The 27,609-nt window shown below is 36.8% G+C and overlaps 1 protein-coding gene across 24 annotated transcripts in view; it reads left to right on the top strand.

The window, feature by feature from the left end:
• Window positions 1-1,535: 1,535 nt before the first annotated feature.
• The window catches only part of FIP1L1 (factor interacting with PAPOLA and CPSF1), an 81,383-nt gene continuing 55,309 nt past the window's right edge, over window positions 1,536-27,609 (top strand). For 4 of the 24 annotated variants that reach the window (XM_053901585.1, XM_053901584.1, XM_053901576.1 and 1 more), the window contains exons 1-9: window positions 1,537-1,833; window positions 3,136-3,175; window positions 10,983-11,040; window positions 12,142-12,245; window positions 17,081-17,145; window positions 17,690-17,797; window positions 18,257-18,387; window positions 18,684-18,752; window positions 27,032-27,141. In XM_053901585.1, coding sequence (XP_053757560.1) covers window positions 1,749-1,833; window positions 3,136-3,175; window positions 10,983-11,040; window positions 12,142-12,245; window positions 17,081-17,145; window positions 17,690-17,797; window positions 18,257-18,387; window positions 18,684-18,752; window positions 27,032-27,141 — 770 coding nt within the window. In that variant the 5' untranslated portion in view covers window positions 1,537-1,748. Of the gene's footprint in view, window positions 1,834-2,987; window positions 3,033-3,135; window positions 3,176-10,982; window positions 11,041-12,141; window positions 12,246-17,080; window positions 17,146-17,689; window positions 17,798-18,256; window positions 18,388-18,683; window positions 18,753-27,031; window positions 27,142-27,609 lie in introns of all 24 variants that reach the window. The other 20 variants (XM_019469929.2, XM_019469920.2, XM_053901577.1 and 17 more) reach the window with 9 other exon arrangements.

The raw sequence follows: 27,609 nt of genomic DNA, 5'->3' as shown, positions 1-27,609 counted from the left end.
CTCAACAGAGTTTAGAAGACTGCAAGGGATTATCCTAAACAGATAAGGGAGACTGGGAATAGCCTTTGAGTCTTCAAAGGTAAGGGGAGATTAAAACCACATGATTTGTTTAAATAAGGGGAGATGGTGTGGCATTGTTGGGATGTAAACATTTCATTTGTGTTTCTATTAAAGCATATCCATCTTTTTTCCCTTGTAGGGGAACTAATTAAGACACTTCTGACTTTCTTAATAAATTGATAGCATTTTAAGAGCATAGACTATGCTTTATTCATATTTTTGTTTTCCAAGTTCTTAAACAGCAGATATTCAATAATTGTTAAATGAAGAACAATATTTATTGACCAGACAGCGAGTAAACCCATGATTGATTTGTAAACTAGAATGACTTCCTGTTGAAAACGGAGTGTCCTATTCGAAAACTTTTGGACCAAAAGAAACCTTAGAGACCATTAAATTCAGCTTTCCCATTTTGTAGATGAGAAAACTGAAGCAAAGAAAGGTTAATTACCTGAGGTCATGCAACTAAGTAGTTATAGTTAAGAACTAGAACACTAATTTCGACCCATCATAGATGACCTTCTCCTTAAAAGATGTGTTCAAAGTAGCCTGATGATGTGGCATTATTTACTAAAAAACTGAACATTATGATCTTGGAGAAATACTTGTAAAAATCTGCAAGAAGTCATTTACAAGGCTTTTGTAAACGTTTGTAGTGTTTTTAGGGAGGGTGGTTAAAGTGAAAAGTTGAAACCAACCTAAATGTACACCACTAGGGAAATAGCTATATACATTTTGTGATAGCCATGCTATGGAATATTGGGAAGCACTTAAAAATGGAAATAGTTTGATGTATACTAACATGGGAAGGATCTCCAAGACCCTTCATAAAAATTAAAAAAAAAAAAAGCAATCCGCAGAATGATACACAGTATCGCACCCTTTAAGATTCGTTAATCTCAGGTTCTTCCACCAAAACAATACACGTGAAGTAAACATATAGAAAATCCGAGGATTCACACCAAACAGAAAACGAGGGATACTTGTGCAAAGGACGGTAGTGGATGAGGGGGGTCTTCGACCTTATGTGTAATGTTCTATTTTAACAAAGAGAATGCATTATTCATTCACGAGCTCGGCTTTCGTTTGCTGTTAAAATTAAATATTCAATAAAGTAGGCATTGTTTTCCTCTCTAATGAGAAACGAGTGATAAGGTAACAATTCTGTGTCGAGTGATACAACATGTGAAGAACGATACAAGGCCTTTAATAAGATTAAAACACAGCCAAAAAAGTTGAGAAAGAAAGCGTTAAAGGACAAGGGAACAAAAGTACGCTGGCCGGCATAGGCAGTTTATCAGAGGAAAGGGTGGGGGAGGGGAAACCTCCCCGACGCAGGACGCCAGGGGAGAAGGCCACGCTAAAAAGGCAAAACGGGATTCCACAGGGGCGGGGCCAACCACGGCGCGCATGCGCAACCAGGTCCAGGTGGCCGGCGCCGCGGAAGCGAAGCCTCCTAAAGACGCCGCGCGCTGGTGCTGCTGCTGCGCCTGCGCAGGCGGATCGCCGCCGGAGTCGTCTTGTTTGCAGGCTGAACGCCGCGGCCGCCTTTCCTGGATTTGAGTCTCGCGCTTTCTTCGTTTGCTCGCCGGCGGGTTCGCGCCCCTCTCGCGCCCCCGGGCAGCGAGGCTGGGAAGGGGTTGGAGGGGGCTGTTGATCGCCGCCTTTAAGTTGTGCTCGGGGCGGCCATGTCGGCCGGCGAGGTCGAGCGCCTAGTGTCGGAGCTGAGCGGCGGGACCGGAGGGGATGAGGAGGAAGAGTGGCTCTATGGCGGTACGGAACTTCCTGTCCCTTCTCTCACTCCCGGGTTCTCTCAGGCCTGCCCTCCCGGCCCGTCAACGGCCGGCGTCCTGGGCCCCTCATGCCGCCCCTGGGGCCTCTGGTACGGAGCCTCCTCCGGCCTGAGAGTTAGGCCGAGTGCGGCGTGCGCGTTCCCGCCTCCCCGCCCCCAGCCTCCTCCCGCCCAGCCCACGCCCCCATCACGCAGCCACCCCGCGGCCGCCGGGCTGGGCCGGGGGCTGGGCACCGGGCCGGACCCCGTCCCCCGGTCCTCCCCGCCGGGGATTCCCGGCCGCCTCGCTTCCGCGCTCTTTCCCCTACTGTTCTATCTCGATTCTGAGCTCTGTTGGTGTGTCTGTTCTTGTCCCTTGGCTGTAGGATGCCCTCCCTGCCCCTTTCTTTCAGAAACAGTCTTTCTGTAATAATAGCTAAATAAAGTTGATGCTGTAAAACTAACGTCTTGTTTCTTGATGGTCAGTTTGTATGGAATGCACCTGCAAGGGTACCTCCTTGTCTGAAAGTCGTGCTTTAAAAATAATTAATTAAAAGAGAGAGAGAGAGAGAAAGAGATGGAATACATTATGGCCCATAAAGAAAACCCCGAATGTCTCCTGTATTAAGGTGAAGTTTTTCTTTTTTAAGAGACTGCTCTTTAACCCACATCATTAGAAGTATCTCATGTCCCTTAGCCTTATAGTTTTCAGTTATCTCGTATATATCTTTTTCCCCCAAAATAGGTTCAGTGCACTTTGTACTCCCCTCTTGAAAGGGACTTGACATCTATCTTTTAACTTTTCATTAAGTCACAGTCTCTTGTCTGTTAATGATAAGTAGATTTGAAAGTTAATTATTTATTCCTTACCTAAAATATGTATTCTTTAGTGTAGTAAAAGTGCACGTTTGAGCACCATGCAGCTCCTTGATGCTGTGGCTTTGACAAACCTGTAAAATTGTCTTTGGTGGCAAGATTCAGCATTAGTAATATTCTTTGGAATGTAAATGTGTAGGGTTTCCTTAACAAAGATCTAGAAATTTTTAATGCCTCTTAAATTAAGCTTACTTTTATAAAAGTAAAGTCTTTTTTTTTTCATAAAAGACATATCTTGTTAAGTCATTATAAGGTGATCTAACTTTGGATGTGCTTATAGGCCCATGGGACGTGCATGTGCACAGTGATTTGGCAAAGGACCTAGGTTAGTGCTTGTGATGATCACTTCAGATTTTCATAATACTGGTTTCTTTAAGAGTGGTTTGTTTGTTAATTTTATTTATTTATTTATGTATTTTTTTTGGTAGATGAAAATGAAGTTGAAAGGCCAGAAGAAGAAAATGCCAGGTTAGTGGAACTTGTTGTCGATACTTCTGCAGATTGTGTGGTAACAGTGGTTCTGTCAACACATTGTCAAATTTATTTCATAGTCTTTGGCTTAATTACAGCACACTGACTTAAAGTTCGCAGGCGTTGAATCCGTTAGAGTTTTCTATTTCAGGACCTAATCAGTTCTGTGTTTATTTGCTAGTGTAGGGGACAAAGTGTTTGAGGTAAGGGTTTGAATACTCCTCACTATTAAGTACTTTGTACTCTTAAGTGAGTTCAGAAGTGGAATATACGATTATAACCATTAGACTAATAAGAAAAAACTTTAAAAAATGTTTTTGATAAAAAAAAAAAGAATCCTTTAAATTACTAGTTTCACAATACCTTTGATGGTGTAGTGCACTTTGGTTATCATTTCCATGTTTTAAAATATTTAAAGTCAGATATTTAATGAATTTGTTATAAGATTGATTCCCTTTGTTAGACTACTAGAAATACATGACTATCGTTTATAGAACACATAAAAGCAGCTTGAAACTTCTCCAAATTTCGAAACAACTCACACATGGGAGTCCGTTGACATGCTTACATTACTGATCAAATGTAGTATCAATGCCTTGATGTCCCATAATGAAGGCATGGTTAAAAAAAAGAGCTTTGAAAGATTATTTGGGTTTAAAAAGTAGAGAAAATACCATTTTACACCTGCTAGGATGGCTGTACTCAAAAAGAAAGTAACAGGTGTTGGTGAGGACATGCAGAAATTGGAACTCTCATACACTGATCGTGGAACTGTAAAAAGGTTCGGCTACTTTGGAGAACAGGCAGTTCCTCAAAAGGCTAAGCACAGTTACTATATGATCCAAGAATTCCAGTTCTACATAGATGCTTTAGAAAAATGATACATATCCACACAAAAACTTGTACATGAATGTTCATAGCGTTATTTATAATAGCCAAAAAATGGATATAAGTGCCCATCAAATGATGAATGGATGGACAAAATATGGTATATTCATACAGTGGAATACTATATAGCAGTGAAAAATGAAGTGCTGATACCTGTAACAACATGGATGAATCTAGAGAACATTATGCTAATTTAAAGAAGCCAGTCCCCAAGGACTACATATGGTATGATTCTGTTTATATTAAAAGTAGAGAATAGGTAAATGCATAGAGTGGTTGGCAGGACCGAGGTCGGGAAAATGGGGAGTGACTATTAATATACGCAGTGTTTCTTTTTGGGGTGATGAGAATGTCCTGGAATTAGGTAGTTGTAATGGTTGCACTATTTTGTAAACATATGAAAAGTCATTCCGTTGATTGCTTTAAACGAATGGTTTGTGTGCATATGAATCTGTTTCAAGCTGGCAGGGTTATACCTTGGAGATACTGTGGGTTCAGTTCCACACCACTCCAATAAAGTGAGTCAGATGAATTTTTTGGTTTCCTGGTGCCTATAAAAGTTATGTTTATAATGTTGTCTCTCTTTTTTTTTAAATAGTTTCAACTTTTTTTTTTTTTTTTTTTTGAGAGAGAAAGAGGAAGGCAGAGATAGGGACAGAAGATCCAAAGTGGGCTCTGCTCTGACAGCAGCAAGCCTGATGCAGGACTCAAACGCACAAACTTCGAGATCATTACCTGAGTGGAAGTTGGACACTCAACTGACTGAGCCACCCAGGACGCCACTATACTGTAGTCTCTTAAGTGGTACTATGCCTAAAAGACAATATACGTACCTTAATTAAAAACTATTTTTATGCTAAAAAAAAAAAAAATCCTAACCATCATCTGAGCTTTTGGCAAGTCATAACGTTTTTGCTGGTTGGAGGGTCTTTGAAATTGAACTCTGCTGACTGATCAGGGTGGTGGCGGCTGAAGGTTGAGGTGGCTGTGGCAGTATAAGACAATGACCTCTGCCACATGCACGGACTTTTCCTTTCATGAACGACTTCTCGGTAGCACATGATGCTGTTTGTTAGCATTTTGATAGTAGAACTTCTTTCCAAATTGAAGTCAATCCTCTCAGACGCTGCTGCTTTATCAGCTAAGTTTATGTAATATTCTATATTCTAACTCCTTTGCTGTCATTTCCACAATCTTCACAGCGTCTTCACCAGGAGTAGATTCCGTCTCAAGAAACCACTTTCTTTGGTCATCCATGAGAAGCAGCCCCTCATCTGTTCATGTTTTGTCCTGAGATTGCAGTAATTCTGTCATATCATCAGGCCCCACTTCTCATTCTAGTTCTCTTGTTATTTCCACCACGTCTGCAGTGACTTCCTCCACTGAAGTCCTGAACCCCTCCCAGTCATCCACGAGGCTCGGAATCAACTTCCAAACTCTTCTTCATATTTGGTATTTGGACCTCTCCCCATGAATCATGCATGGATTTTTTTTAAATTTATTTTTTAATTTACATCTAAGTTAGCATATAGTGCAACACTGATTTCAGGAGTATATTCCTTAATGCCCCTTACCCATTTAGCCCATCCCCCCCCCCCACAACCCCTCTAGTAGTCCTCTTTTTGTTCTCTATATATTTGTTTCTTATGTTTTTATATTATTTTTGCTTCCCTTATGTTCATCTGTTTTGTATCTTAAATTTCTCACATGAGTAAAGTCATATACTTTTCTCTGAGTAATTTCACTTAGCATAATACTCTCTAGTTCCTTCCACGTAGTTGCAAATGGCAAGATTTCATTCTTTTTGATTGTCGAGTAATACTCCATTGTGTATATATATATATATATATATATATATACACACACACACACACACAATATATACATTGTGTATATATATATATATACACCATATCTTCCTTATCCATTCAATGGATGAATGTTTTTTTGTTTTTTGTTTTTTTTTCTTTTTTTTCTTATTTATTTTTAATTTTTTAAATTTACATCCAAGTTAGTTAGCATATAGTACAACAATGATTTCAGGGGTACATTCCTTAATGTCTCTTACCCATTTAGCCCATCTCCCCTGCCACAACCCCTCCAATAACTCTCTGTTCTGCATATTTAAGAGTGTCTTATGTTTTGTCCCCATTCCTGTTTTTATATTATTTTCCTTCCCTTATGTTCATCTGTTTCGTATCTTAACTGACTGAGCCACCCAGGTGCCCCCATCTGTTTTGTGTCTTAAAGTCCTCATATGAATTAAGTCATATGATATTTGTCTTTCTCTGACTAATTTCTCTTAGCATAATACCCTCTAGTTCCATCCACGTAGTTGCAAATGGCAAGATTTCATTCTGTTTGATTGCCGAGTAATACTCCATTGTGTGTGTATGTGTGTGTGTTGTGTGTGTATATACATATATATATGTATATACGCACTACGTCTTCTTTATCCATTCATAATGGATGGATTTTTTTTTTTTTTTTCCCAACGTTTATTTATTTTTGGGACAGAGAGAGACAGAGCATGAACGGGGGAGGGACAGAGAGAGAGGGAGACACAGAATCGGAAACAGGCTCCAGGCTCTGAGCCATCAGCCCAGAGCCTGACGCAGGGCTCGAACTCACAGACCGCGAGATCGTGACCTGGCTGAAGTCGGACGCTTAACCGACTGCGCCACCCAGGCGCCCCAGGATGGATGTTTTTAATGGCATCTCGAATTATGAATCCTTGCCAGAATGTATTCAGATTATTTTGCCCAGATCTTCCAGACAACTGGAATCATGGTCTCTAACAACTATATGCTTATGAAATGTGTTTCTTCAGTAATAAGACTTGAAAGTCAAATGACTCCTTGATCCATGGGCTGCAGAATGGATATTTGTTTTATGGGGCATGGAAACATTAATCTCCTTGTGTGTCTCCAACAGAGAGCTCTTGAGTGACCAGGCACATTGTCGATGGGCAGTAATATTTTGAAAGGAATTTTTTTTTCTGAGCAGTAGTCTCAACAGTGGCTTAAAATATTCAGTAAACCATGTTGTCAACAGATGTGCTGTCATCCAGGCTTTGTTGTTCCACTTTTAGGGCAGAGCACAGGCAGAGTGGATTTAGCATAATTCGTAAGGGCCCTAGGATTTCAGAATGGTAAATGAGCATAAGTCACCAGCTGCATTAGCCCCTGACAAGAAAAGAGTCAGCCTGTCCTTTGAAACTTTGAAGCCAGGCCTTGACTTTTCTTGAGCTGTGAAAGTCCCAGATGGCATCTTCTTCTAATAGGGGGCTGTTTTATCTACATTGCAAATCTGTTTAGTGTAGCCACCTTTATGAATTATCTGAGTGAGACCTTCTGGGTAACTTGCTGCAGCTTCTATATCAGCACTTGCTGCCTTGCCTTGCACTTTACGTTACAGAGATGGCTTCTTTCCTTAAACCTCACGAACCAACCTCTGTTAGCTTTGAACTTTTTTCTTGCAGCTTCCTCACCTCTGTCAACCTTTACAGAATTGAAGAGAGTTATAAGGGCTTTGCCCTGGATTAGCCTTTGGCTTAAGGGAATGTTGTGACTGGTTTGGTCTTCTGCCCAGACCACTCAAACTTTATATCAGCAGTAAGGTATTTTTACTTTCTTATCATTCGTGGCTTCACTAGAGTTTAGCTCTTTTAATCTTCTTCAAGAATTTTTCTTTTGTGTTCACACCTTTGCCAACCAGTGGCAGAGGCCTAGGTTTTGGTTTTTGACATGACTTCCTACTAAGCTTAATCATTTCTAGCTTTTGAATTAAAGTGAGAGACCTGTGGACTCTTTCACTTGGACACTTAGAGGCCATTAGAGGGTTGTAAATTGACCCAGTGTGGATATTGTTGTGGTTCAGGGAATAGGCAGCCTAAGGAGCAGGAGAGAAAGAAGAGGTGATGGTTGGTCAGTAGAGTGGTCAGAACACACAAAATATTTATTAAGTTCACCATCTTAAATGGTTGTGATTCATAGCTCCCCAAAACAATTATAATAGTAACATCAAGGAGCACTGATCACAGACCACCATACTAAATACAATAGTGAAAAAGTGTAAAATATTACCAGACTCACCAAAATGTGACAGAGACACAAGGTAAGCGAATGCTATTGGAAAAATTGCACTGCTAGGTGACACAGTGTTGCCACAAACCTCAGTTTGTAAAAAATTTATCTGGGAAGTGCAGTAAAGTGAGGTGTAATGGAGCCAAGCATGATAAAAGGAGGTACGTATGCACTTGTTAAAAAGTGAATGAAGGGAAGAAGTAAGGCATAGAAATAGAACTACCTTAAGGGATGCTGAAATTATATTTCCTCACTTAAAAATATCCCCTTTATTGGAAGACTTTTTTTTCACTCATTGCTATATCATGTGAAATTTTATCATTCAGTTTTGAAATTTGGTCCAACCCAGTTCCTAACCCTAATCTCAGTTACTCACAAAGTTGATTTGTGTAGCTTATAGTTATGACAGTAATTGAAAACTTCTTCATAGTGCTTTTTAATTGGTGAAGAATCAATGGATAATGCTACAGATTCACAATTAAATACCTTTTTTTATGAGCTAATCTTTATTCCATTAATTTTGTTAGTATTGGTTCTTGGTTACAATCCTTGAAGCCTATTTTTTGATTGAATGAATGTCCTTTAATTTTTTTTATACTCAGTGTGATTTTTTTTTTTCTTAAATGTTTGTTTACTTTTGAGAGAGACAGAGACAGACTGTGAGTGGGTTAGGGGCAGAGAGAGAGGGAGACACAGAATCCGAAGCAGACTCCAGGCTCCGAGCCGTCAGCACAGAGCCCAATGTGGGCCACAAACTCACGAGCTGTGAGATCATGACCTGAGCTGAAGTTGGAGGCTCAACTGACTGAGCCACCCAGACGCCCCTTAGCGTGATTAAATGTATTGGAGGAAAGCCTCTACCTTCCTTGAGCATTACTGTCAAAATGTCTTTATATTCTTTATTAAAAATTTATTTGGAGAGCTATTAAGTTTATTTCATTCTGTGGGAAAGTTCTACTCTTAAAGCTTAATTTTTCTAGAAAAAGCTTGTAATTTTATATTTGTAGCATTTTAATGTTGATAGGGAATTAAAACTTTTAGAAGTATTGGGTAAGGCATGTTCACCAAACCCGTGTTCTGGTATTCAGCTTGGACTGATCAGAGTCCTTGCTATTAGAGTTCTCCCCAGCTTCTTTGTGACCAGTTCATTGTTACAACTTCTTAACCACTGTATTATGCTGTGTCCAATTTTGTCATGTTGTTTAGTCCAAGGTTTGGCTAACTACACTGTTCCATGGCATAAAAAGCATGCTAAACTTGTTTCTGGCTACCTAGGAACTTACTTAAGCAGGAGGTAAATGTACTGAAAAATTATAGTTACATATTTTCTTGGGTCAAGCAGTAAAACAATGAAAACTTCACATTCAAATTTTCAATTATTATCTTTATTTTGCTTTATATGAGGATTGTACTACTGTAAAATACCACTATAGAGATTGCATTGACTTCTATAAAACTGCTTGACAAAACGTAGAAGAGATAAACAAATGTAATGAAAAGAGGTTTGAGCTATATCAACATCTGGATATCGTTCTCAGAAATCCTACTAAATGTGAGTTAGTTGCTTTGTACTTCAGTGCCTTTATTTGTAAAATGAGTTTAATGGTTAATTCCCACTATCAAAATTCTAATTATTGAAATATAAGAAACCAATTACAGGGGCGCCTGGGTGGCTCAGATTGCTAAGCATCCGACTCTTGATTTTGGCCTAGGTCATGATCTCAAGGTTTATGAGATCCAGCTTGGGATTCTCTCTCTCCTCTCTCTGCCCCTCTCCCTTCTTGTGAGCACATGTGTTCTCTCTCTCTCTCAAAATAAATGAATCATTAAAAAAAAAGGAAGCCAGTTACACTATAATACTATAAGTTTTATTTGATGGTTAATGACCAGATGCTTGAGTCTCATGAGAAAAGAGGGGTTTATTTTTTTATCAGTTTTGCTTTAATAAGGCAAATACAGGTATTAACTGGACTTTAAAAAGTTATTAGTTTTGGCCATGCCTGGGTGGCTCAGTTGGTTAAGTGACCGACTTTGGCTCAGGTCATGAGCTCACAGTTTGTGGGTTCGAGCCCTGTGTAGGGCTCTGTGCTGACACCTGACAGCCTGGAGCCTGCTAAGAATTATGTGTCTCCTTCTCTCTGCCCCTCCCCTTCTCATTCTCTGTCTCAAAAATAAATAAACATTAAAAAAAAAAAAAAAGTGGTTTTTTTAATGCATCAGAATTAGGTCTGGAGCTCTTTATTGGCACCAAATTGGAAGATAGTCTTCTAGGAAGATAAGCTTTTCTTTAATCCTAAAATGTATTTTTCACGCAACAAAGAACGTGTGTCCAATAAGATAGGTGAAACAAAACCAGAACGAAGCATGTGTGTTAACTGAATACTGGTAGAGTTAATGTGGTCATATTAAAGTTCTTCAGTTCCTCGGGCGGCAGGAACGGAGGAAACTGTGCATTCTGTAGCCTTAGGCAATTTTAGTAGTCCCTGGCACATGGTGGATGTTGTAAAGAGTTAGGATAAGTAAAATTAAGTGTGATGAAGATTTTTTAAATATTAAAAAACTTGAACTATACCCCACTGTCAAGTTGCAAATTTCATATCATTAAAAAATTGTAGAGGCAGTTCCATTCTACTTTCAGTGTTGAGTCTGGATTTTATGCAAGGCAGCAGGAATGGTGGAATAACACAGGCAGTTTTTGCCATCCTTTTTCTTATCCAGTGGAGACCGTAATTTTAGGAAATTATCAGACATAGCTTAAGAATACTAGTATATCCTGTCTGTACCTCTGAAAAGTAATACCAGACTTATGTGCTTATCTTTATTATTCATAGTGCTAATCCTCCATCTGGAATTGAAGATGAAACTGCTGAAAACGGCGTACCTAAACCGGTAACACAAGGCTTTGAAGTCCAGTTACTTCCCTATGTGAAGTCTTTATCAGTAGTTTCCCGTTCACTAAGGAAGAAAGCCAAAAATTTAAGATGACTTTCAGTGTCCGGCATGATCTGGCCCCGTTTATATCTCCAGCCTCATCTGTTGCCATCAAAAACATAGTGATGAGAATAGTGGGAAGAGACTTCAGATGAAATGGAGCATGTGCAAAGACGTGAAGTTTAATCCTTTCAAGGAACTGAATGATTGTAGCTCAACTAAAGATTATAATGAGACTCATTTTGAAGGAAGACTTTAAGTCCCACAGCACAAGTTTGAGTGCCATAATTTTTAGCAAGACAATTCTTTATATAAGTGATAGTCTCTGTTATCACTGTTAAAAGTGATGTGTTTTGGATTGAACATGTATTCTTGGTCTTACGAATATTTTAACATTCTGTTCCTGTATAAAAAAGAAAGAAAGAAATCCTTACTCTGCAGGCTTGAATTGAATACAAAAAAAATATTTTGCCTGAGGTGATCTACTTTTTTATTTACTGTTATGTGACTGACCACAAAATAGCCTTTTGGAGCCAAAATACAACCTTCATAAATGGTCCTACTTTTTACTCCTAGAAACAAGTATTTCCTCAGTCACTTGCACCCTGGGCCTCGTCTAGCTATAAATGAATAACAAGAATTAAGTGAGCTGCTCCATAACGATTTGGTGCTTTTTAACCATGACGCTGTGACTCTTAACAGTATCCTCTTCATATTCTTGCCAAAAATTTCTCACTCGATTTTTTTTATAATTTATGTTCTAGATATTTTAGTACAATGCCTTAGATTTGTTTTGCAGAGAAGCATTTATAAATAACAGGAAAAAATATATGAGGTGTTATTTACAAAAAGATGCTGAAAACAGATTTTATTTCACATTCTTATCCCATTTTATCATGTAAAACAAAAGTTATAAATGAGGTAGCAGTGCTATGAGATTATAACTTTTTTTCTCTAAAACTACGTCAAAAAACACAAAATGATTACTTTTTCACTTATTCATATTAGGTGTTGAGATGGATTATTGAATGTATTCTGTAATTGTTTATGTTGGTATAGAAAGTGACCGAGACTGAAGATGATAGTGATAGTGACAGTGATGACGATGAGGATGATGTTCATGTCACTATAGGAGACATTAAAACGGGAGCACCACAGTATGGGTAAGTTATTTTTAACTAGCGATTATGTGCCTCAATGCAAGGTAGTGTGCTTATCTCAAACCAGTAATGGTTGATTCCATATTTTTTACATTTTTCCGTCTTACCGTGCAATGAAAGAACTCTTGTTAAAATTTCACCATGAGTTTCTAAAAGAGCAGATCTTAAAAGTTCTTGTCACAAGAAAAAAAATATATTACTGTCTGGTGATGGATGTTAACTAATCATTTTTCAATATATAGTATCAAATTATTATATTGTACACCTAAAATTAATACAGTGTTGTGTCAGTTTTATCATGATAAAAAGAGATTTCACCATGAAAATCTTTCTTAAAGATAAAGTTAATTTATTAGGCAAATTACGTGGAAGCAGCTGTTTTTGATTTCTGAAATTAAAGTGTTTTTATAAATGAATACTACACATTCTTTAGTTAGAGTTAAAAAACCTTGAATTACAGTATTCACCTACATTGTTCTTCCATTATATTATCCACAACCGTGTTTGGGTTTTTAATTTATTGTCCAGTAAAAATGGTATCAAAAGTGTTTCTTTTTGCTCCTCATAATGTATTTTTGAAGTTGTTCATTGTCCTGTAGGCTTTTTAAGCCAATATGTTGTATCAAGTTTTATAGTCTATAAAACTAGATCAAGTGAATCGACTGTCATTAGCTCGTTGAGCACATAAAGAATCTTCCAGAAAAGTTGGAAGGGAATATATTAAAGTACAGAATGTGATTTTGTTATGGTGGTAGAATAAGAGTCCATATTTTTTCTGTGTTTTTTTCAGATTGGATGTATAATGTGGTACTTATGCATTAGGAACATAGAACTTTTCATTAATTACACTGTAATTCAGTAAGCAGCCTTATCTGGAATCAAGCAATATATACATAAATACTTTTGAGTATTTTATTTCTATAGCAGAGCCATTTTGTTCAGTTATTTTAGGAGCTTAAAGGTAACTCAGTTGTTGTTGTGGTCGGTTTCACATTATCAGCACTGCCTGTGTAATCTTAAAACTCTAGGGAGCAGGGTTGAGAAGAGACTTCTTCATATGAGGGGTAGATTGGTGTTCCATCTCCACGTAGTGTTGGGCTTCTGTATAATGCTGATAGGCCTTTGCCATCTGCATTATGCAAAAGGAACGCTGTAATCATTGTGTTTAGTAAATACTGTTATGTAAAATTATTTGTATCTGCATCTATAGAACAATTAAAGCAAATGGTGAGGTGTTTTTTTTTTTATTAATATCAAATTTTTGTTAGGAATTGCAATCAAATGTTAAATGTATATAGACTCCCACAGTACTTTTTCTGAACTTTATTTCTTATAGCAATTTCCGGTTTCATGAAATATGGTTATTTTACCCATCATCTGGATTATACAATTTACATTTTGCTAGGTCTGCTTTATCATTTGTATGGGTAAATGTGTATATCTCCATCTGTCTATGCTTACACCCATTCTTCAGTTGATCTACTTTTTATGTTTTTTATGCATTTCAAAGTAACTTTTATAGGTCTTTCTGAAGGGTATAGAATTTACTTAACCTTGATATTTCAAGATCTGTCCCTTGAAAACTGAAAGATCTTGTGAGAAAATGAAGTTTGATGAACATTTTGTGCACAGAATTTTCAGAAGCAAGTTTAAAGAGCAAATTGTATTCCGGGAACAATACTAAATGGATTTATTGTAAGCTGTTAGAAAGTACAAAATAGCATTTTTTTAGGTAACATACTTTTGTTATGAAGTTCATTTTCTCTATAAGGTATGAAGGAAAGCAAATTAAAAATTTTTTTTTAATGTTTACTTATTTCTGAGAGAGAGAGACAAAGTGCAAGCAGGGGAGGGGCAGAGAGAGAGGGAGACACAGAATGCGAAGCAGGCTCCAGGCTCTGAGCTGTCAGGCACAGAGCCTGACGAGGGGCTCAGACTCCCAAACCGAGAGATCATGACCTGAGCCGAAGTCAGATGCTTAACCGACTGAGCCACCCAGGCTCCCCAGAAAGCAAAATTTAGAGTAGGAATAATTTTTTTTTTTCTTCACATTTATTCATTTTTGAGACAGAGAGAGACAGAGCATGAATGGGGGAAGGTCAGAGAGAGAGAGAGACACAGAATCTGAAACAGGCTCCAGGCTCTGAGCGGTTAGCACAGAGCCCGACGCGGGGCTCGAACTCAGGGACCACGGGATCATGACCTGAGCTGAAGTCGGACGCCCAACCGACTGAGCCACCCAGGGCCCCTAGAGTAGGAATAATTTAAGTCATATAGAGAAGTAGTTTCTTACCTTTGAGATTCATCCATCCATTTAATAAACAGTTTTTAAAAAGTTTGGCACTGCATTAATTGATGATGAGAATATGAAAAGTACTAATATAGTCCTTATTAGAAATAGTGAGGAAGACAGACATGTGAGCAAATACTTTTGGTGCAGTTTAAGTGCTAGAATAGAATGTACAAGGTGATTTGAAAGCTTTGAGAGGAGAGTTGCTAAAAAGCCTACGTATTGAAGAAAAAATCCTAGAGGCGGTAATATTTGAACTTGTTTGAATGATTCTTGAGACAGAAGAGGACTGATGATTTAGCAGGGACACTACTGCGATGTGGTGGAAGCCTGGCTTAGAGGAACATGGCTGGAGGATACAATAGATGGGAAAAAATGGTTAAAACCACTTTAGGGAATTAGAACCTTTAAAAGTTTATAGGCAGGTTTATAGGCAGGAATTAGAACCTTTGAAGGTTTATAGGCAGGTTAGGTTATGTGAAAAGATAACTAGCAGCAGTAGTTGAGATGGATTAAATAGAAATTGGTTGATATATTTGAGTTGTCCACATGAGATGATAATGCAGACTAAGCCAGTGGCAGTAGTATAGGGATGGATGGAAAAAGATACTTGAGTGCATAATAAATAGAAATAACATGGTTGTGGATGCAGAGTGAGATAAAGGACTCAATGACTTAGAGGTTTTAGAGCCCTTAATTGAGTACCTTACCGTATATTAGCATGTGTGGGTAATGTAGGAGGAGTAGGTTAAAACACATTTTTTTTTTTATGCATTAATTTTGAAGTTCCTTTCGATATCCAAGTATGTAGGATCTAGCACCTAGAGAAGCCTGACACCTCATGGGAGGCTCATGGAAGGTATCATATTAGCTTAAGTGTAATTTTCCAAACAGCTAAGCTTCTTTGAACACAATGAATACAAAGCCTTAGTAGTTTTAAAAACAAAAGTGATGTTTTAAAGGCAAATGTGGAAGGGAAAGTAGTTAGGTAGGGAGCAAAGAAATTCATTTATTGAACTTAAGGTTAAGCCTTTTATAAATACTATTTTGTTTTATGCTTAGCAATTCTGTAAGAAGACCATGGAGAGATAGTACTTGATTTTTGTGCATTTAACTTGTAAACAGCTGGAACTTTTGTACATCATATATAGATAACCAAAAGGTGCTTTTGCTGTGCTGAATTTAGATTGTTGAAATGTAAGCAGCATGGGGCAGGAGGCATATTTGTTCAGTTCCTCATTCTCTTTCTTTAGCCTAGAGCCATATTTGATGTATTGTTGGTGTTTAATCATTTACTATGGGAATTAATATCAATGAGGTGATTGAAGCGTTTCAAGATTGTAATGGTAGCACCACCTGACTGTAACAGTTTAATTCGGGCTATTTCATACTTTTTGCATTTATAGCAGTGGAGCTTCATACAGTTACTTGAATATTTTATTACGCTTCCTTATCATTTTATTTTTAAGCAGAAAACAAAAATCATAGTGCTAATGTAAATAACCTAAGTCTCATAAATTTAGTACATTGGAGGGAAAAAAAATGGAACTTATTAGGCAGATCAGAAACAGTGAATCTTTACAAGCCCAGTTGCCTGAACTTGGGAGGGTAAAGAAGCAAATTAAATAACATGAATATTATGTGAGAAATATATCATTGAGAACATTGTCTATTATTTTACGTCTTACTAATTATGTAAGTCTCTGTTATTATATTTGATTTTCCTCCTCATGCAAGAATGCATTATATGGAAAAGTTAGGGAACTGTCTGTAAACCCATATTACAGAAAATTTATACAAAGTCCATGAGGTCTTAAGTTACTTAGCCAAGGTTACACAACTAATAATTGACAAAACTTATATTTGAGCCTGGGGTCTGACTGCAGATTTTGTATTTTTTTCCTTTACATGTGTATATTACATTTAAAAAGTATAGCTCAATAATTTTTTCAAATGTATACATTCATGAACCCACAACCCAGGTCAAGATATGGAACATTATTAGCATTCTAGAAATTTGCCTTTGTTTCCCCAGTCCTTAAACACTGACTACCACCAAACACTGTTCTGCTTTCACCCTAGATTTATTTTTAAGTGTAATATAAATGAATTCATTTTATGGGTAAAAGTATTCTGTGGATATTTGGAAAAGGAATTATCAACAATATCAAATGTAGGAAGGACTATAAGGAGGTCACTGGATTCGGGAACAAAGTGGAGAAATTTCATTCTTGCATGATTGCTGTTATGTTGTAGGTGAGGAAAGTGATAGAGATGGATTTCCTCTTAGCCACGTTTCTTGTGAAGTTTGTTACAGTGAGATACTTAGTGGCTGATAGGTTTTCAGATGAAAAGCAAGTTGAGACTTTTAAAAAATATTTTTTTCTCTTATTGAGCAAGTGACAGACTTTTAAAATTAGTTTAGAACATTTTCTAAAATGTGTCAGTCATTAGTCTGTTTAGTTACTATGTGGGTGTATAGTTTGTACATGTTGAATATATTGCTGTTTGTTTACATTTCTCAGGATAATTTTTATTTTGTTTTTAGGAGTTATGGTACAGCACCTGTAAATCTTAACATCAAAACAGGGGGAAGAGTTTATGGAACTACAGGTAAAACTTGTATTTGCAGCTGTATCAATAGGAAAATAAGTCGAATGTATGAATAGGTCATAAGTTGAGGTATTATACCTCAGTTAAAAAGAGCAGTTTTTCACCATACATCATAGAGGTGGACAAACTTTTTCCGGAAAGGGCTACATAATAAATATTTAGGCTGTGTGGGTCACAGGGCTCCTGTCACATGGTTGGTTTACTTGTTTTACAGCCCTTTAAAAAAGTAGACTTTTCTTAGCTCACAGGCAGTACAAAAAAAGTGATTTAAAACATGGAAGTTAGCAACTTCCTATTGGTACAGGAATTCCTTATAAGTAACAAGTCCCTAATCTCTCAATCCAGTTTATTTTACAGCTACTCCATAAAGTTTGATCTCGCTTTTTATTTATGCTAATATTACTCTAAATGCTGTGTTTGGAACCTCTGCCATATTTAGTGGTATCAGTGGTAAAAAGGTGTCAATGATTTCTGTTTACCTGTGGTGTCTCTCAGTTTTGTGCTGATAATAGCTCCTTCACCATTTTGTAATTGTATAAAATAGGAACAAAAGTCAAGGGAGTGGACCTTGATGCACCTGGAAGCATTAACGGAGTTCCACTCTTGGAGGTAGATTTGGATTCCTTTGAAGATAAACCATGGCGTAAACCCGGTAAGATTCCTGTGGACTGTATCTGTTTCGAAAGATTTTTAGTATCAACAGTCACTAGAAGAGTATTTTTTAATGTCATTTTTATTGTCTTAATTACAAGAGTAAAATGACCTATATTATTAAATCTTATTATTTGCATATTATTTTATCATGACACCATTTCTAAAGGAAATACGTTCCCCCACCATGATCATTTGTTTCTTAAGTTCCACATGAGTGACATATAGTATTTGTCTTTGACTAACTTATTTCACTTAGCATAATATTCTCTAGCTTAAAGGAGATACTTGTGATCAAAAATTTTTATAGTCCTATTGCTTTATATTAGTAATTGGGAAAATTAGAAGGGGTGATAAAACTGACGGAACACTAAATTTTTGTTTTTATAGTTTATATTTTGTATGCTGCATAAAAATAGAATTGAAATATTTATACACTAATACTGTGTTTTATCTTTAGGTGCTGATCTTTCTGATTATTTTAATTACGGGTTTAATGAAGATACCTGGAAAGCTTACTGTGAAAAACAAAAGAGGATACGAATGGGACTTGAAGTTATACCAGTTACCTCTACTACAAATAAAATTACGGTAATTAGTAAATATTCCAGAATACCCCAGCCTTTTCTACAGTCCCAAATAAACTCCCCCAGATAAATCATTTTTTCCCCATAAAGGTGGTTAAATGCTATAAGATAGTTTAAAATTTTCATTCTTTTTATCATGTTTGTTTTTTTTCCCTTCCTTCCCTTTCAGAGTTTCATATTAATGATTATCTGATGTTCTTAGTTTCAAGTCACAGACTAGCTACAGCTAGTTTGTCTTTATGTGGCCTATCAATTAAAAATTATGTGGTATCTTAATGGGGAATATGTTATTTAACTTAGGCCGAAGACTGTACTATGGAAGTTACACCAGGTGCAGAGATCCAAGATGGCAGATTCAATCTTTTTAAGGTGAATTTTAGTAAATTATCCTTGGTTGCTCTCATTTTTTTGTTCTTGAGTCTGCTCCCATACCACTACTCAAGGGATGAGGTTAAAGTGGAAATAGCTACCTTTTTTCCAAATCTTCAGCTTCCTGGTGACTTACAAATTTGCTGATTGTTGTTTTATCTCCACTTTGCAAGCATGTGAATTTATAGCCTATTATACTAACAAATGCCAAGTAAAACTATTCTTGCTGTATGTTGTGATTTTATTTTGAATTATAGTATGTGTTTGCTTGTGGGACATAAAAGTTCATGCCGATAGGCTAAGCTCTCAGTTTAGATCATGCTTTATCAGAATGGGAAATTATTTTCCTAATTTTCTTTTAAAAAATGATAAGGAAGATGGCATACTGCTTATTATCTTTATGACACTAAAATCATTGGTGTAATGTGTCTTAGAGTTTGAGATGTCTCAAAAAGCTTGGCCGTTTTTGAGAGTCTCTAAGAAAGACTCAACAGAATAGGATAAAGCCATTGATGTGTAAAATTAATAACTTAAAAGGATTAGGTTTAGGTAGGGACTTGCAGGTTGTTATTACCACTTGGGTATCAAGTCTGAATTCTGGCTTCTCCATTCCATATGATCACAGACCCAGTCCAAAGAATAATACCGTATTTTCATACTTCTGCAATACACAGCAACCTACAACCTTTTCTCTAAAATACCTGATTGTGTACTCTTTTTCCTTTACCTTAATTCTTAGTTCTTGATTCTTGTATTGAACGACACTGGAATGAAGACTGGGAGTGGCTTTTAGATTGGGTTGTGTACTCAGGGAACTTTGTGGGCAGGAACTTTCCTGTGATCCTTTTGGGACTGCAGCCCTGGCACCAAAATACTGCCTTATGCAATACATGTGCTATATCCGCAGATGTAGCCGCTCTGCTGGACACAGTTCTGTGTAGAGAATTTAATTTTAATTTACATCCTACTTTGGGTAAGTATTTGGTTCTTGTTCTGCTGTAAATCTTTTGAAAGTGTGTGATGATGTCTATTCTATTTTAAATGGCCATCCGGTTCTTTTTGGTGCTCTCTTCTTCAGGGATTGAATATATTGTACTTGATTCCAATGAATAGATAGAAAAGCTAGTTGTCTTGATGATGAAATAGTTTGCAGTGGTGCTTTTTATTTTTTTCTAACAAATGAAAACAAGGTGCCTTTGTAAATCTGCCAAGTTCTGTATACTTTGTCTTTTTGCAGTAGACTTCTAAAACTAAGGAATAAAAAGAAATTCCTAGGGGCTGGTCTCTCTTTTTTTTGAGAGAGAAGGAGGGAGAGAGAATGAATCTTATGTAGGCTTCATGCCCAGCACAGAGCCTGACTCTGGGCTCAGTCTCACCACCGTGAGATCACGACCTGAGCCAAAATTGAGTTGGATACTTAACCTACTGAGCCACCCATGCACCCCAAGTTCTCTCTGTTTTTTGTTTTGTTTTGTTTTTAAGTATATGTGCTGCTGAAGTGAGCACTAGAGGCTGGTCTCTTCTTGGAAGTGTCACCATGAATGAGTTTTTTATATACATATGGGCTATCAACATTGTTTTGAAGTTTCTTTGGGTTATATGAGAGGGAGGGAGGTCATTGTTCCATTCTCATTCATTTGCTTCCAAAGGAATAAGCGTTTGAATTTGATGAGTATACTTTCATGGTTTTATTTGCCTTGATAATGGGCATTAAATATTATTCATCTGTTAGAAATACTGATTTGGGAACAGGGTGTATATTTTAATAATGTGTATGGCTCACATTTTTTATGCATATTGTGGTCTGTAGGATATATTTTATTGATGTTGCTCAGGATCTGCAACTACTGGTTATATGTGAGTGTTTGGCATTTTCAGGCCACAATTTACTTGACATTAAATTTCAGACGAATTGCTGTCACCTTAAATAAAGAAATATCGTTGTTCAGGTTTTTGTAGGACTGTTATTCTTGAAAAAGTATGAGTTGTCTTTCATTATCTATCCTGCAACTCTGGAGAATACAAAAAATATTACAAGGATGTAATTGGTATCCCAAATATGCAGAGGCAAATTTCTTAGGTATTATTAACATTAAGTGTTTATATATAGTTCCATTCTGTTTCTGTGTTTTCTTAAAAGGGTAAAGATGCAGTGTTAGAGAAGCATTTGCCATTCCATTTTATTTTATTTATTTTTTAAAGTTACCTGCTTTTTTTTTTAATGTTTATTTTTGAGAGGGAGAGTGGGTGCACGTGTGAACGAGTTGGGGAGGAGCAAGAAAAGAGGGAGACAGGATCTGAAGCGGGCTCTGCTCTGGCAGCACAGAGCCCGATGTGGAGCTGGAACTCACGAACCATGAAATCATCACCTGAGCTGAAGTTGGACACTTAACCGACTGAGCCACCCAGGTGCCCCAAAGCATATGCCATTTTGATCAGAGCCTTGTGAGTGTGGAGAACACACACAAAAAAGTATTGCGGATGAGGAAATGGCTTGGGCAAAGAAAGAAACTCAGTTGAGTAGAAGTGGATGAGAGTAGTATTTAAGAAGTTAGCCTGATTGGATGAGTTCTTTTCGGAATGGAATAGAAGAGAGATTGCTTTGTGAGGTGTGGTTCAATTCTAGAAGGCCTAGAAACAAGGAGGATGAGTTGGAGGAATTATTCCCTGTTTGTGAGCATGAAAGTGACATACAAGTAATATAATTTTGGAAGTGACCTAATAAGTAACAATTCTGGCAGCAGTGTAAGGTTGAAAAAAGGAAGTCTAAGCTCTTACCCATTAATCCACTGTTTGAACTACAGTTATAAGGATTGGTGATTGAGAAGGAAAAGGACTTCCCCAATTTTCCCGTTAGGTCTGAGCACCTCTAATGTGCACAGCACTGTGCTAGATACCGTGGGAAAACAGACTCTGTATTTAAGGAGCTCATGGTCTAAGCGATGTGTACGTATGAACTAACCATGATATATTGTGAGAAATGTTATGTTAGTGGTATTATCAAAGTGCAGTAGGGAGTTGAGAGGATAGAGTGGGTTGTCCTATGATACAGAGTCTAGAAGGATTCAAACATGATAACCGGAAGATGAGTGAGTTTTCATTAGAAGACGGGGTGTAGAACATTGTAGGCAGAAAGAGCAGTATGAGCAAAACCAGATAGCATGAATGGAGAGTTGGGGTAGATGAGAGGTATTACAGGAGAGAAGCCTAGAAATGGCAGAAATGGGGCCATGATGGGAAAGACCTTAATCTGAAACTAGTCTACAGACATTTGTATAGACAATAGGAAGCCATTTGAAAGTTCTTGAGTAGAATAGTGTGAGCAAATTTGGTTTTTAGAAAAAGAACTTACAAGTGTTCTCTAGAATGTAAGGAGGAGAAAAGGAAGTCAGAGACCACATACAGAGCATTTGCAGTACTGTAGAAATGAAATGAATAAGGACCAGATCTTAAAGTAGTGAATGAACAAAGGGGACAGATTTATGAATCATAATTTAAATTCTTTTCATGTCTACTGCAAAGATACTTGTTTCATCCTTGATCAACTGAGAAATAAGCAACCTACCAGCCCCTTTAAATTTTTGTTGGTTTTTTTTTTTTTTTTTTACTTTCTTGTTAAGTAAATTCTCAAACATTAACAAGTAGATAAAATAGTACAAATGAACCAAGTAAGTACAAATGAACCAACAAGTAGATAAAATAGTACAAATGAACTTGTTAGTTTAAGTTCATATTTGAGAGAGAGAGAGAGACAGCACCACATGAAAGTGGAGGAGGGGCAGAGAGAGAGGGAGAGAGAATCCCAGCCCGGCTCCATGCCAACAGTGCAGAACCCGAGTGGGGCTCAATCCCATGAACCATGAATTGTGAGATCATGACCTGAGCCAAAATCAAGAGTCAGACACTTAACTGACTGAGCCACCTAGGGACCCCTTTTTTGGCTTAATTTTTGTTTTTGTTTTCAGTGAAATGAAAGGAGATGAAGTTTAATAGAAAAATAAAGTCACTTAATTGGTTATAAAAGCAGTTGTGTAATTTTATAATTCGTAGTGAGGGGCAAGGGAAGAGTGACTAGTGGGAATGGGTTACATAGTATGTGTGAAAAAAAAATTGACCACAACCTTCTCTTAAAATATTTTTATGTCTGTATGTGCACACACATTCATAGATGATTTTTTTTTTCCTCTGTGTATATATAAGCTGTGTTTTGAAATTTCACAACTATGTGTCTGTTATTGTCCATTATACCAAGCATTCATTTGTACCCTTTTAATTTGGAAGCACGTATCTTTCATTTCTGGGATATTTTCTTCTATTATGTTTTTTACTTTCTCTCTGCTTTCTAATGTCTTCTGGGCCTCCTATTCAAGTATCAGACTCCTTTTTTTTTTTTTTTTTTTTTTAATTTTTTTTTTAATGTTTGTTTATTTTTGAGGGAGAGAGAGAGGAGACACAAAACTTGCAGCAGGCTCCAGGCTCTGAGTTGTCATCACAGAGCCCGATGTGGGGCTCAGACTCACGAACCTTGAGATCATGACCTGAGCCAAAGTCGGATGCTCAACCTACTGAGCCACCCAGGCACCACCGCCCTCTCCCCCCCCCCCCCCCCGCCTTTTTTAAAATTCCTTTTTAATTAAATATCGGACTTCTTATACCAGTCCTTTAATTTTCTTTTCTCTTTTACTTTCCACCTCTTTGTCTTCCATTATCTGGGAAATTTTTTCCACCTTATAACCCTTCTGTTCACTGTCATTTCTGTGGTTATATTGTTAATATTCAAGAAAATTTTTCTTTAGTATTTAACCTTAGTGTCCTGCTGTTGTTCATGCATGCAGTGATATAGTGATTTTTTTCTCATCTGTCTCTCAAAAGATATTTGTGTTGATGATACGTTGTTTGTTTCATTTAGGTTTTATTTTCCTGCATAGTGTGTTTGTTGTTTTTGGCCTTTGACTGACTTTTCTCAAATGTTTGTGGGTCCTTGGCCATTCACTCATAAGGGAATGGGCCACTCAAAAGGTGATTGGGAACTCTGAATATGAATAAAATTTGCTATAGGCTTTTCTGTAGGGCTAAGCTTTTTTAATAGTCCCACACGTCACTATCTTTAGGTTGTTTTGTTTTTTGTTTTTGTGGTGATTTGATTTTTTAGGGAATAGATTCCAGTGGCCTGCCTAGAGGGTTTATACTTACCTGATTCAAATGTTCTGGAAACTGGAGTTGTCCAGTTGCTGAACCTTTTGGGGTTCTGCCATGAGAATCATAGTATCTTTATTTTCTTATTGCTGACTTAGGATTCAGGTTTCTTTATTCTCAGTCAGTTACTATCTTTTCATCTGTTTTCAGAGTCCCAAATTTTATTGTGTTTGCAGTCTTTTTGTTCTTGTGGGTTGAAACAAAATTTTGGTAATTTATATGGTTTGCTACTTTTCCTTTTTTACCTTAACATTTATGTGGCAGATGCTTTTCTAGGTTATTAAAGTTTTTTGATAACATTTTAAATAGTTGCATGATGCATTATTTGGGTGTAACACACAACAAATTTCTTTTTAGATATTTTGTTTGGAAGGTTAACCTGTGAAGGGTAGCTGAAGGAAATTTCATAAAATAATTTAAGTTTTGGTACATTGGTAGCATAATTTGGGTAAATATTGAGCTTCTCAAGGTTACAGACTTCAGTCAAACTTTTGTTTTGATATGTAAGACTTGACATGACTTTGTTTAGAGAACCTGTCATGGTATCTTATAGTCATTTCTTAAAATATTAGGTCATATTAAAAAATTATCTCATTCTGGTTAAACAAATTCTATCTGTAACCCTGAGTGCAACATCTGAAGAAAAACAAGTGGATGCAAGTTGATTAGGAGACTTGCTAAAATGGCGAGGACTTTCAGAATTAGTAAGAGTATTTTACAAGGAAATAAAGGAGAAAAGAAAACTAAGGAAACGGAAGCAAATTTTACATGTTTAAAAATGTACTGTCTTCCTGATGTCTTTTCCCCTGTTGTAAATAATTTTTCATCTTTGCTCTTTCTTTTTTTTTATCTTTGCTCTTTTTTTCCCTCCTCTTTTACTTCTTCAACTCTCTTCCCATTCCCCTCCCCAGTTTTTAATTGAGCATTGACTATGTTAGGAAGCAGCTCTGACTTAAGTAGGGAGGGGAGGTGAGCATTATAGACCTAGACTTTGTGATCTTAGGGTTTTTCTGACTTAATGGGAAAAGTCGTGATTGATTAGATAATTGGGCCAAAACTCCATGTCCTGTGAAAGACTTTGAAGTGACATTTAAGGTGAATCCCAAAGTCAGTCAAATAAAAATATATACTGAACACTTATTCCAGGCACTGTTTTTAGGTATTGGGATACAGATTTGAATAAAACCTACATGCAGTATAAATCCTTGTAGTCCATGATAAGAAATTTAGGTTTCATTCTGTTTGTGTTGGGAAACTATTAGAGAATTTTGAGCAGGAGAGAGACATGAGGTGATTTACACTTTTAATAACAGTGCTTGGCTGTATACAGGGGATAGATTTTTTAGAGGTAAGGTCAAAGCAGAGACAATTCAGTAGAACAGTTGAGAAGTGGTAAGTTTAACCTGGGTTTTAGGGGTGGACATAATAAATGGTTGAATTTGGTATATATTGTAAAGGTACAGCTGACATAGGATTGTCATATCTATTGGGGAGAATCAGAATGGGGGATAGTAGGAAATCAGTAGTTTTGTTTTGACCACAGTAAGTTTGGGTTGCTTATTAGATAGATAAGATGTTGGATATAAATTACTGGAGCTCAGGGGAACAGTTGAGACTATACTGTCAACTCTCAATATTCCTGACATGCAGGAAGAATAATACATTTCTTTTTCTGTGTTCTCATAGCATTTTTATCTCATAGATACTTTTTTCATAGCATTTATTGTATTGCTCTGGTTGTTTATGTGTCTGTCTTGTCCCATGGCCTGAGATTTTGTTCTATTTCTCTCTGTAATCTCAGCTTCTGGTGAAAGATTTTTAGATAACAATAGATATTTAATGTTTGATGAGTGAACCATGTTTTATTTCTCTTGTCACCACATTCTGTCAGTTTACCTGTCAAGTGTCTATCAAATCCATTTCTTTCTATCCTCATTGTCTTAGTGCTGATCCTCAGTCATACCTCATTAGGATCTGGGCCTTTTAAATGAGTTTTTTTAATGAGTGGAACTCATTTTCAAGTAAAATGTCCGTGTAAAACCCTAATTGTATGAAGACACCAATTGTGGATTAGGTTCTGTGGTATTAATAAGAGATCTGATTTTAATGACTCAAATACATTCTTTTTCTCATGTAATGATTACGTGAAAGGTAGATAGTTTCTGGAATTGAATCAGTGGTTTGAGTATATCAAAGTGTCTGAGGGTTTCTTGGCCTTTGTCTCCTGGGGAAAGAGAATGATGCTGAATTTAGACTGAACAGTAGAATTTAAGTAGGGCATAAAATATGGTGTGATGTTCTTCAAGTGTAGGGTAAATGTAGTTTGTTTAGATTTAATAAATAAATGATGATTTAAGATAGGCAGGTGAGTATAAAAGCAAAAGAACATAAAGGAAAAATTTCACCAGTCTAAAGGAGTATGACTGGACCATACTCAAAAGATCTGATAGGAGTAGAAAGGATGGCTCAATATGGGAGAAATTATGGAGTAAGTAGATAACTGATTTGAAAGTCAATATAAAGGAGGGAATAGAGGTTATTAAGGAAACAGCCATCAAGCTTTTAAGTGTGCTGAACTGGCAGGAGAGTGTACTGTTGATGATGGGGAAACAAATGGTATGGAAAGTTGTTAATACTCATGTTGGAGCAAATCACAGTCTGAATAGAAAATGGTCAGAATGGCGAAAATGGCCACTGGTTGTTTTCTTAGAATGGTAGTAAACATAGAAGGGGAAAATTCTTCAAGGCCTTTCTTGAACTTTGAAATGTGGGGTCATAACCATGTATCTTGGGCTCATTTGTGGCAGTTTGAGGGAATTTATGAAAGGACTAAAGAGTTAGAGCTTACTAGACTTTTAAGTAACATTAATGTGAACTTGTTAATAGTTGGGAACATTTTGATTCCATAATCCATCTTTGGTGCCTTTCTCATAATGCTGTTCTAAGATAAGGTAATTTTATTAAATATTCAGCAACAAAACATTCTTCATATTTAATTTAAAATTAGATGTTACAAATTTATTTTACTACTTGTAGTATATTTGAGTGTTCTATTAAATAAGCTAATAACCCTTTTTTTTAAGGTACAGCAAGGACGAACTGGAAATTCAGAGAAGGAAGCAGCACTTCCATCTACAAAAGCTGAGTTTACTTCTCCTCCTTCTTTGTTCAAGACTGGACTCCCACCAAGCAGGTTAGTTAGACAATTAATAACTCCATTTATTGAAGGCATTGGTATCTTCATCTTGTATTAGTGCTATAAAATGTAAAAGCGCTGAATATTCTGTCAAAGAACATTCCACGTTGTTTTAATACAAAACGAGTTCTTTGTGAAAAACTCTTCTTGGTGCCTTCCCATTTAAAAAACATTTAGGTGAGCAAGAAATGAAGCATGGTATATAGTTACGTGTCCGTAAAAAAGACAATCTTACATTCAGGAGAGATGGCAATAACAATGGTCTTGCTGTTTTCTGTGCTTATTATTCTTACATAAAGAATTATTGGACTTCCTAAGTCTAGATCTATTGGCCTAAATGTGTTTTACAGATTTTAGTAAAAGATGGTAGGCATTTCAGCCTGGGCAGTCTTTCCAATTAAAACCACTTTCTTTTCTTTCTTTGGTTTATTTTGATAATACCTAACTTTAAGTTCCACGAGGTAC

Source organism: Panthera pardus, unplaced genomic scaffold, assembly GCF_024362965.1.
Source record: "Panthera pardus isolate Hobbes unplaced genomic scaffold, ASM2436296v1 HiC_scaffold_13, whole genome shotgun sequence".
NCBI lineage: Eukaryota > Metazoa > Chordata > Mammalia > Carnivora > Felidae > Panthera > Panthera pardus.
Note: the sequence above shows the minus strand (reverse complement) of the source record. Positions and strands in the feature narration are given on the sequence as shown.